At 41.0% G+C, this 11,983-nt stretch overlaps 1 protein-coding gene across 1 annotated transcript in view; it reads right to left on the reverse strand.

Annotated features, from left to right (window-relative positions):
* The window catches only part of USP6NL (USP6 N-terminal like), a gene marked incomplete at its 5' end in the record, with an annotated part of 36,917 nt that extends 25,942 nt beyond the window's left edge, over window positions 1–10,975 (reverse strand). The window contains 2 exons of the mRNA XM_010184699.1: window positions 1,125–1,232; window positions 10,895–10,975. Coding sequence (XP_010183001.1) covers window positions 1,125–1,232; window positions 10,895–10,975 — 189 coding nt within the window. The remainder of the gene's footprint in view (window positions 1–1,124; window positions 1,233–10,894) is intronic.
* Between the last annotated feature and the right edge of the window lie 1,008 nt (window positions 10,976–11,983).

Raw genomic sequence — 11,983 nt, forward strand, 5'->3', positions numbered from 1 at the left:
GACAACATTAATGCCAACTTCAATCTTATTTAATGACTTTAGAGATTCTTTGGCTACTCAGAGCCAAAGTCTCAGCTCCAAAAAGTGCTAGAAGATGATAAAATCCAACAAGCAAAGCATTTCCTTGAAACTCTGGGCATTATTTCTTTAAAAGGGAGTGAACATTTAAATCCCTCTGGGGAAAAATTCAAATACTAAATTGCCTTTCTGTTAGCTAAACTGTCCCCATAATCGTTTAGCAGAGAGAGACAGAGGGGGAAAGACCACATTTTAAAGGATTCGACTCCCCTTCCGCCTAACTTAGTAGCCTACAAATGACCTTTACTTTCCACTCTTGGGTCTGATGTTTAGCTCTGATGGCCATCAGCTGTATGTACACTCACATAAAAGGTAGGGAAGAATTTAGAGGAACATAACCTCAATAATTCAGAGGTTGCTTTAACCTCTACTCAGGCTGACGATGGGGAATGGGGCGGGGTAAGAAATGGCTGTTTTCTTTATAATCGAGGTAGGAGATATGCTAAAGTAGTTGATTTATTAGTAGAATTTTGTGGGATTAACATCAGTTGCACCTCCAAGAACACAATCCAGTAACCAGACTGTGCTTTATAAAGGATATTTAAACTTCACTTGGAGATGAGATGGCAGAAAGATGGCCAGCTTGTTCTGGCTTTCAGAGGATTAAGACAACACCCTCCATGCCCTCCAGGATACTGGAACTTCTCTTACTGATATTCAGCTGAGAAGGTGCTTCCTTAATAGACATTTCTCAAAGAAGAGCTGGAGTTTTAGAGGTTTCTGTCTTCTTACTGGGACTGGGGTTTTGTCTTATTCTGTTTTGCTTTGCTCTTAGAAAGGCTTTTGCAAGGATTTGAGGAAGGGATGATGAAAAGAAATGGAAAGAAGATCAAATTAATTACATGAATTACAGAACCAAAAAATAAGCTGGAAAAGTGCTTTTCAATACAGAGCCTTTTTCCTAGTTAAAAACAAGCAGTAGAGTTCAATGTAATTTCTAATCCTCGTTTTTTTAACACTGCATAACAATAAAAGCTTAAGAAAGCCTGTAGTCTCAGCATCCGATTTTTTTAAATTAATATTAAGTGGAAACTCTACAAACTCACATTATAAAAGTCTTTCATTTCTTCTTTCATTTTAGGGACATCAAGTAGTAAAGACCAGACTTGCCCTCTGAACTGCAGTGGGATTCCTTTATAAATTCTCCTATGAAACTGAAAAAGAAAAGAAACCGTAAATGCAGCACAATTCACAACGTTCCACAGCATCGCTCCGTGCAGGTGATGCTTACAACCAGGACTTGAGCTCGTAGGAAGGCCTCTCAAAACCGTATCACCTCTGCTGAGCAGCACTTACTCTACATATACTTGAAAGATGACTCCAAATTTTGTAATTTGGACCCAAAACCCCAGGTTCTTAGCAAGACAATATTTCAGGACAAGCCACAGATAACACACTGTAATTACAAACTCTAAATGGGAACAGTGAAAGGCAATCATCAATATCACAAAGCTTTAAAGACTACCAGTAAAAAAAACCCAAAAAGCCAGAAAAACAAACCCAAACCACCAAACTCACTGATTTTTTGGATCTTATAAATCTGCAAGAGTGTGCTGAAATGCAGGCATGCATACCAAACAAGCATGTGAGATCACCAACAACAACCCAGGTCGTGCCGTTTCTACGGCTAACAGACTTCAGCTCATATTTCTAAAGTAATCATCAGTTTCCTAAACGCATATTAAAACAACATATAAAGGGTATTCTAGCTATGGCTCCTAAGAACAAACAGCTCACCAACACTGCGTGCAATCCTTAGCTGTGAGACAGAAAATCCAGTTCCTCACTCCTGACACATAAAGCTGGTATTAGGAACAGGTCAGAGGGGACAACTCCGTACCTGTGCATAACCAGAGTTGTTATATCAACTGTTCATCAGTCCCACTTCTGACGTGTCACTGCTCTTGCAGCCTCATTCAGTATTTTGGTTCTTACTGGGCTAATCTGAAAAAACCAAGAGCACTGACAGCTGTCTGCCCCCGTTATATTCTGATTTGTATCTCTTCATGCTGCAGCATTTAGGAGCACATAGAGCCTCTAAACCAGAGAAAGAGGAGCTTTAGCTGGCTAAAGTCTTGGTTTTACGCAGCCAGGAGAGACTCACATAAAGCCTCACAGCAATTAAATCCTAGTCATTCTAAAAGCACTGAAAATGTTACCACCTTTCAGGAGACATGTCTAAGAAAAGGAAAAACCAGAGAAGTCTAACAAAGAACACAAACCTTTCTGAAGATGTGTCCTTACCATTATTTTAAAGATGGCACAGGGAAACAATTAGATTTAAAAGAGAACAAAACACACACAACCTCTCCCGAAACAGTTTATTCTTTACATTTAACCTACAATGAAGGTTAGACCTTAAAAACTTCAACTGACAAAGTTATAAAGGAAGTATATAAAGTATATAAAGGAAGGGATAGAAGTTATGTTTGTAACATAAGAAGTGTTTTGAAAGAAATCTCCTCCTCAAAGACAAGATCCTTTTTTCTTTCTCACATATTTCACATCTCCAGCTTCGGAAGATTAATGAACTCCTCATCGCGGTGTATTTACAAACCTCCTGCTGCTTGGGATATAGCAGATCTTTGAAGGTGTCTTTAATAGCAGCAAGGATTCATGTCTGCATTTTCAAACGTGTGACTCTCACACATTGTATTTCAATGGCTTTCTGATGGAAACAAAACTTAGAAGAGTTACGACTTTTTTTATCCCTGTCCCTTTTTCAAATGAAAACTTTAAACTCGAATAAGATGCAACAGCAATCCTGGAGGCTGTCCACAAAGAAAATGTGCTTTTTAAAGAGGACGTTGCTGGTTTAAAACTAATAAGATTTCTTAAGTAGCAACATTTCTATTGTAACACAGTTGTGTCAGTCCCGTTTCTTCTGTAAGGATAAAGAACAAGGTGTGGGGTTACAAAGCCGTCTTCTCCAGACGTGCTTCAGACTTCAGCTCACAGAGAATTTCAGTGTGTGCCAACACAGCCACGAGGGTAACTGCCTGCACGGGAGAGGATAATTCAGTTTTTGAAAGCCGAGCAACACCAACTGCAGTGGAGTCCCCTGCCGAGAGATCGGTTTGTCTACTGGAACCCAGAATGGACCACATTTGCAAGATCTTTTCTGGGAACCTGAAAGGAATAGTTTCTTACCAAAACAGAAGTTAAATCAATTCAAACCATTCAAAGTGTGGGGTTGGCTGGAGGGTTTTTTTAGGAGATAAACCTGAAGGAGAACCACCACCAGTTTCAGGGGACTTGATGGCATTTACAGTTTTCCCATCTTCTGCACTTCCCAGACTGAAACGGCCAAACACTACGAAGAGCCCTTGAAGAGGCGGTAAAAATTGAGACAGACAATTGTGGAAGCACTTTGAAAAGTTTGAAAAATGAGTTGTCAAAAATAACTTTAAAAAGACCAGAAAGGACAAAGACACCAGCAGTTTCAGTGGCACACTAGAGTTATGCCAAAAGCAAACATTTTCAGTAGCTAAAAATCAAAATTATTGCACTACCTGAGAGAATAAACCTAAATAACATTTGGAGCTTCTTGCAAACCATTTTAAATCTGTATCCAGCTGACTCTGCTGTTCCATCTATTCTTCCATTTAGGCAGAGAAAAAAAAGCTCTCAGTCATTTCAAGTTGTTACAGGATCCTGTCTACAGACCCAACAGAACACCAGACTGAGGACCTTCATTGTCTGCCCGTTGTACGAGAGAGAAGTGCAACTCCAACAGAACCCTTCATGGCACAGACCTCATTACACAAACCATGGAAACAAGTGAATAATTTTATATACGATGTAAAACTAGGAGGAATGGCTGATACGTCAGTGTCATGGTGCCACTCGGAAGGATTTTGACAAGCTGGAGAAATGGGCTGACAGGAACCTCATGAAGTCCAGCAAGGAGAGGTGCAAAGTCCTGCACCTGGGGAGGAACAACTCCATGCACCAGTCCATGCTGGAGACCACCACGTGTACCACCAGTCCATGCTGGAGACCACCCAGCTGGAAAGCAACTTGGCAGAAAAGGACGTTGGGGGCCAGGTTGAACATAAGTCAGCACTGTGCCCTTGTAGCAAAGACGACCAGTGGTATCCTGGGTTGTGTTAGACAAAAGTATTGCCAACAAGCTGAGGGAGGTGATCCTTCCCCTCTGCTCATCAGTGGTGAGGCCATACCTAGAGGTCTGTATCCAGTTCTCCACTCCTCAGTACATGACAGACATGGACATATTGGAGAGAGTCCAACGAAGGCCGTGAAGATGAAGGGAGTTGACCATCTCTGCTGTGAGGAAAGGCTGGGAGAGCCAAGACTGTTCAGCCTGGAGAAGGCTCAAGGGGTTCTTATCAATGTATACAAATTCCTGAAGAGGATGCCAATGACAGGACCAGAGGCAATGGGCACAAGCTGAAGCACTGGAGGCTCCCTCTGAACATCAGGAAACGCTTTGTCACTGTGAGGGTGACTGAGCGCTGTGCAGGAGGCTGTGCAGTCTCCATCCTTGGAGATACTCAAAAGCCATCTGAACGAAGTCCAGGGCTGCTGCCTGCAGGTGGCCCTGCTTGAGCAGAGAGGTTGCACCAGACAACCTCCAGAGTTGCCTTCCAACCCCAACCATCCTGTGATCCTGCGGGATTCTGCGATTCTGTGACAATGACACAGCTGCACTGCATTGCAGGAAAGGGCAGGAGTGGGTACAACCCACACATCCTTCCCAGCAAAACTCATTTCTGACCATCATTCAGCCACCAAACAGCTAAAGAAGATATAAATGAGCAAATTTACTACAAGCTAATTCGACCTCTCTACCATGAGTACCATACTAGTGCCCTCTGCTGTCTTTTATTTCCAGATGTAATAGAAGGTTGAAAACATGTTGAGAAATGCTGGGTTGGGTCTATATACTTGTAGAACCCTAAAATACTCATCTGCTCTCTCTGAATTAATAATTTAAAAAGTAAAAAATTCAGGAAATTACTTTTTCTGGAGTGAGCGAATCTTCAATGCATTCTTTAAAATTAAGGCTTTCTTAAGACAAATACAGCTCAAAACAAAACGCAGGTATATAAACTCAGATCAGACCATCACAGTAGGAAAACACGCGTCATTCAGAGAACAGTGTCATGGCATCTGGGACATTTCCATCAGCACGGGACATAGGGGAAAAAATGAAGTTACCCTTGTTAGATATAATTATATAAACGCAACTTAAATAAAAATACAAGTTCAAGTTCTGTCTCACAGCTAAGTGAATATTCAGCCAAGGACAGTTGTCAAGAACTTGCAAATATTACTAACGTTGTTGATTTTGAAGTAGACAGGGAAAGTGCACACTTGATGAGGCTCTACCACCCGGGAATTCAAAAGGAGCTTCTCATACAAAAAGAAATTGGACCTTCCCCTTGGGAAATAAGACAATATACAGAATTAATTAAAAGGCTTACAAAGCAAGAAAAAAACCCAACCTCTCAAATTTTGTATCTTCCAAATTAGCCATCACCTCAAATAATGAAGTTCATAACATCCAACATTCAATGGGGCCTCTGTGAAAAAAAACTGGAAACCAACCGACCAAGCAACCTCCCCTTCCTTCCCCTGCCCCAGTCTCTTAAATTCATAAACCCAACTGGTTCCAAGACAAGAAATGAGGCCACTACCACAGAGCCCAGCTCTGGAGAGTGGGAAGTGCCATTCTTGCTGCTGCAAGATATAAAGCTGGTTTTCTGGAAAAATAAAACCTTCTCAGTTATGTTAGAAAGAGCAGCAGAGGGACTTTGTCACCTCAAAAAGAATCAGTGATAAGAAGCATAAGAATTAAAATCTGAAGTCTCACAAGAAAGTATATTTATAATGAAAAGAAAGTATATTTATAAAGGCTGCTGCCTTTAGAGGTTCTTCAACTTCAGCGGGTTTCATAAAAGAAAGAAAAAGTGCAAATACAAGAGTTGCTCAATCTCATTGAAAAAATCTCAGGGACGTGGAGAGGGTTCTTCATTAAGGCTCTGTGTTCAGACTCCAAACAAAGTGGAGACTTGATTATAATATTCTGTGAGAATGCCAGAACAGCTGGAAACTGCCAGCTACCCTGATCGCTTCTCTTCCTCCTTTCCCTCTCAATTTAGGCAACTTCAATCACAGACGGATGAAGGTAGACAGTGAAAGGCAGAAATGCTTTGGTGGAAATAGCCAAATGGGAATATAACACATAACAGTTTTATTTAATCTTTCCTGAAAGTTATGATCATACTAAGCCAGGAAAGATTTACTGTCTGCGGTGGTTGAGCGTACCCTGGATTATTAAGCGGTAGAATACAAATAGGAAATAAAAGCATAAGCCAGAGAAAAGACCACACAAACATGAGCTTCGCTGCTTAGTGACACTTCCTGCATAAGAAACGACTGATGGGGAGATGAAAGCTTTGTTTTGACAAATATCAATCACGCAGACACGAGGGTAGTTACACACTTGAGAGAGTGGTGTCTGTAAGAATCACGATGGCTCCACTGAGAAGATGCCTAAATAATCATACAGGAATCAGGGAGTTTTATACAAGGCTGTGGAGTCGTGTATGCGTTCATTTTATTATGTCATCCTTCATTACCTCCAAATCGCTACTCAAATACAGTAAAGACTGGCACATTTCTGTTCTCGATGTGATGACTCTCTTCTCCAGTTCCTCGTGGTCACGCACTGCTCCACTCCATTGCCCCCTACCACCTCTTAGTTTTCCTTTTTATTTTTAAGTTTAAACACAGAAGTTCTAATGGGAAAATGGTGTGGAGTTCCCAGAGCCCCCACCTCTCTCGAGATACTCTTCTGCAATAAAGATCAGGCGAAGATGTAAATTGAAACATCTCACGTGCACAAACACACATATACCAGTGTGTTAATGCTTTCTCATTAATTCTCCTTGTGAAGCTATGATGGAAAAAAAATAAGGAAGCAGCCCATAGGAAGCTCTGCAAGAGTATTCAATGAAAACTGTGATTCCCAATTCAGCACATGACAGTATTGGATAATGTAATCAAATATATCGATTCATTTACAGTATGTGTACAGTATGCACAGATGTCTTCATGCCAAAACTCTCTCAGCTATATATAATGAAGGCTCATTACAAAGTGGCTGTCTGAAGTCCTGGACCTTGTACACGCTTGCTCTGTCCCTGGGAACATCACCTCCTCTGACTCTCCCTTGCTCTCTTTTTAACCACACAGGCGTCTCTCCACGCCGTTTTCCAAAACCAAGCCATCACTACAATCATAATCTATAACCCTACAACACTGTTACTGTTGTTGCTGCTGCAATGTTCCCTTCGGGGCTGTTTCTAAACAACGCTGACTTCAGGAGCAGCCTGACTGCACAGAAACCATGGGAATGTCAGGTGAAGTGAGTCTTCTTTAGCAAGTTGCCCCTCCAGTGTTAACCACTTTATCCAATCAAGTGAAGACAGAAAGCAAGAGTCAGGAATTGTTCTTGCAACTACTGTTTCTGTGCTTCAAGAAGGCAATCATGGAAAGCTGGAGCCTTTCTTCCAACACGCTTTCAGATAAAAACTGCCTTTATCTGTGAGTTCTGTACAACCCTGAGAACATCACCAGGCTTTCCATAAAGAGCAGTGACAAGTAACATCTGATTTTTCACTGCATGCTTGAGAGGAGGAGCTGATTCTTTAGTCTGTATGTTCTGGTTCACTGATCACATCAGATGCAAGAACGAATAAGGAAAACACCCTTGTTTTCAAAGTCTCATGTGCTCCATCAGAGTTCAACAATCGCTGCAGATTTTTCCTAGCCTCAAGCAAAGTTCATCCCCTTTATGAACATATTGAATTATTCCTGCCACTATTTATAGTTCAGCCTATGATTTGCTACATGAACTGCAACTCTTTCTGCTCAGCTGATCTGCTGTACCTTCTGCATGCCTTGCAAACAGAGGATTATTCAGTTCAGTGTCTCACAGACAGACGTCACCGACTGCTGAAGAGGAAGACCACTGCTGCTTAGACACCACGTAGCTCTTGTGTTACCTAAAGGTCATATTTAACATTCTCTTTGCAAATGAACTAGCTGTTACACAGGTTTTTTGATGATTCCTTTTACTCAGGAACATACTTGATCTTCAAATCACCCCATCGCCACAGCAAAGAAACAAAGAACAAAGCCACAAAGTGCTGTGACCTCCAGCCTCTCCTTCGAGAGAACGTGACAGGACAGAAAGCAGGACTGCAAGAAAAGCCTGGGAAACACATTACTACTTTTTCATGCATTCACTTCACGTTTTAAGAAAATGAATTTGCTAGCTTCTTAGTTATATCCTGAAAAACATCACCCACTGGCTTTGGTATTTTTAACAAAAGCGAAGTGCGAGCCACAGCTACAAGTTCCAAACCAAAGGCAGTAAGCAGACGTGATGAGAAGGGAACAGGCCGAGTAATTTTCTCCCTCTACTATCTCAGTTCCCTGCTCATCAGGCTAACAACTATTCTAGTCTCAATCTCTCCCTTTAAAGTTTTCACTTTGCATAGAATAATTTACTAAAATAAAAGGCTAGGGAGGCAGTAAGGTAATGCTGCAGGCCACGCATCCAGGCAGGAACCTGGGATGCCCAACAGTTGTCCTCTTGTCCTCAGTAAAACGCCGGTAGATGAGCAGCATCAGAAACCACCAAAACTCCCAACAGAAAATGCAAGTTTTAAGCCCTCTTGTGGAGAAGAGGAAATTTTAATCTGGGAACCTCATATTCTGTGCATTATCCACCAAACAGCTACAAGCACAGGTATGAAAACTTCCCCAGAACACAGCGTTGGGGATAGAGCCTCTTCAGCAAGTTTTTTTCCCCATCTGAAATCCTTCCATCATTTTAAGATGACCAAGACAATTCCAGCAAATAAACTCTTCAGATCAAAACCCCTACCTAGTTTTACAGCGAGTAAAAGCACTTAGCACTTAACGACTTGCCTAACATAACCCACTTTCTGACATTACTCCGAGACCATTACTTGTTGTCTGAGTCTGATAAAAACAATTCTGTACCTAAAAATTCCCAAAGCAATTTAAAGACTATTAATGGGCAATTCACTTCCTTAAAATTCACCTCCTTAAAATTCACCTGCAGCTTTTTGGTTGTTTTTAAGTCAAGAAATGTTACAGCACTGCTGGGCACTGTTAAGTAGCTGCCAGCCTATTTCAGTTCTTTCATACTGACTCCAAAATAAAAAAAGCCTATCAAGGTATAAAGTACTCTATTCAAAAGTAGATCCCATTCACACCGTCAAAAAAATTCACTTTTCTTGAAGATTATGAATGCTGAGCTGCGTATTATTCACAGAGAAACCAGACTTATCCCAAGGGGGACAGGGCACTGAATGGCTTCCCATAATTTTTACCATCTAACTTAGTGCAATTCTTCTTTGAAGAAAGCAACCAGGTATCTTGGGATGTCCTACGATATCTGTGCTGGCGAGTGTGATAATTTAAACATCAAACTATCTGCCTCATGTTACGACTAATCATTTTCCTTGGAGAGTTATTCAAGGTGGTTTTCACTGATCCATGACTGAAAGCCATCCCAGGCCCTTCAGTAAACCTGGGCTGCAAAAAAAAAGGTAAAATAGAAAGGAAAAGAGGAAGAAATGGAAACCGTAGAAGAGAAGATGATAAAAAACCTCACATATGTTAATAAGATGCCACCAATAACTCAAAAGACTAACTTTGAATTTAAATATTAATAAGACCAATATCCAGCATACAAAGGAATAAAAAAGTTAAAATTCATAACCTTTGAAAGGGGATTTATGACTCCTGAAGAAGTCAGCTATACCCATTTAAAGGTGTCCCCTCTTTTCAAGTTTATCAAGATTTTTCTATTTTTTCCTCCTTTGCACTCTCAAAGTGTAAATCAAACACAACTTCTAGCTCCCTGCAAGACACAACAACCCGGTCTGACGCGTCGTCCGCACCACCGGATTATTTTACAGATGTGGACACTGTGCGATGGGATCCCAGTTCCAACCCCACAGTGTGAGCCCAATGCAGTACAGCACACAACTATTACTATGAATATGTTCGAGAGCCTACATAATGTTGCCCTTAGAAATTCCTTGCATTTGACCACCAGTTTTCAGTAATAATAACAATAATAGTAACAACAACAGCAACAATAATAATGTTGTTATTATTATTAGATGCCAAGCTACTGGAGCGGGTCCAGAGGAAGCCACAAAGCTGATCAGGGGCTGGAGCACCTCCCCTATGAGGATCGACTGAGAGAGCTGGGGCTGTTCAGCCTGGAGATGAGAAGGCTCTGGGGGGACCTTATTGGGACCTTCCAGTTCCTGAAGGGGTCCTACAGGAAAGCTGGGGAGGGACTTTTTACAAGGGCAGGTAGTGATAGAACAGACGGGGATGGTTTTAAACTGGAAGAGGGGAGATTTAGACTGGATATGAGGAGGAAATTCTTTACTGTGAGGGTGGTGAGACACTGGCCCAGGTTGCCCAGGGAAGCTGTGGATGTCCCCTCCCTGGCAGTGTTCAAGGCCAGGTTGGACGGGGCTTTGAGCAGCCTGGGCTGGTGGGAGGTGTCCCTGTCCATGGCAGGGGTTGGACAGGATGAGCTTTAAGGTCCCTTCCAACCCAAACCATTCTGTGATCTGCGATTATTACTGGGTTACTATTCATTATTGCATTTAGGAAGAATAAACAACCTTTTTCTTTCAGTATGATTTTTTTTTAGCTATCAAACAGAGTCTAATTTAAGGTTATACATTCATTCAGCAGTGATAGCGAATGGAAAAAGCATGCAGAATTTTACCTTGTCACTATTCTTGTATCTTTCCCAGCTTTTCAGCATCTTAAGCCATTTTGTAGTTCTTTCAATTTCAAGGTGCTTTTGCTAAAAAGAAATTAGAATTTTTTAGTCTTTTCAAAAGGAATACATATAAAATTATTTATGTACTTCTAAAAATACAGAGAAAGTTTAACAGAGCATCATCAACTTCTGATCCAGTCATCTAAGAACAGCAACAAAGAGTAGCATCAGTCCACGTAAAACATCCAAAAAAAATCCAACCAGAAAACGAGCAGACACCCTGGTTTTCACCACTAGAAAAAGAACTGCATGTTGTAAGAGGAGTTTAAGTACAAGAGTTATAAAAGTTTCTTCTGTGCACATTTTTGGCAAGTACAAAAAACTTCATTTTGTTGTTTTACAACCAGTAAATTTTCAGGCAAATTATGTCTACTGCAAACTTATTAAATCCAATTTGACTCCGAAATTACGATCTTCTTTATCCAGACCTGCCCCAACCACAATTAGCTGCTGTTTTCCAGTGATCACACAACCCATCCCTTCTCAAAAGGCACAAAGTTAAAAAGGCACAAAGTGCATGAGCGCAAACAAGTGCACCAAAGAGCGACGGTACAACAGCTCAAGTGGGAAGCTCCTTGCTTCAATTACATTACTGACAAGAGTATTTCAGTAACAAGGTGATAAAAGGAGAATCCTCCACAAAACAAACTCCATCTTCTCAAAAGAAACCATTACATTAAGTAGTCTAACATGTAACACAATAAATACATGAATTCCATACGTCACTTAGATAATACACAGCTTTAAATGCATGGGACAGCCCTACCACCTTAAAGACTGCCATTCTGCCCATGAAAACCTTGCTACTGTTGCCATCAACTTCTTGAATTTGGGAACCAAGGAAGCAGGTGGAATTAGCTATTTTATTTCCTGGAATTTCAAGGCACTTTGGGTCTTCACAGCCAAAAAAATCTGTATTTGTTTGGTCCAATGATAACATTTTTAGGCTGTATTTTCACAGCACAGCTTTACATGCTGTGAAGTAGGCAAGGTGTCTTTGATGATACTACAAAGTTAACTATAAGTTTTTTT

The sequence above is a fragment of the Mesitornis unicolor genome, unplaced genomic scaffold, assembly GCF_000695765.1.
Source record: "Mesitornis unicolor isolate BGI_N332 unplaced genomic scaffold, ASM69576v1 scaffold18635, whole genome shotgun sequence".
NCBI classification, from domain to species: Eukaryota; Metazoa; Chordata; class Aves; order Mesitornithiformes; family Mesitornithidae; genus Mesitornis; species Mesitornis unicolor.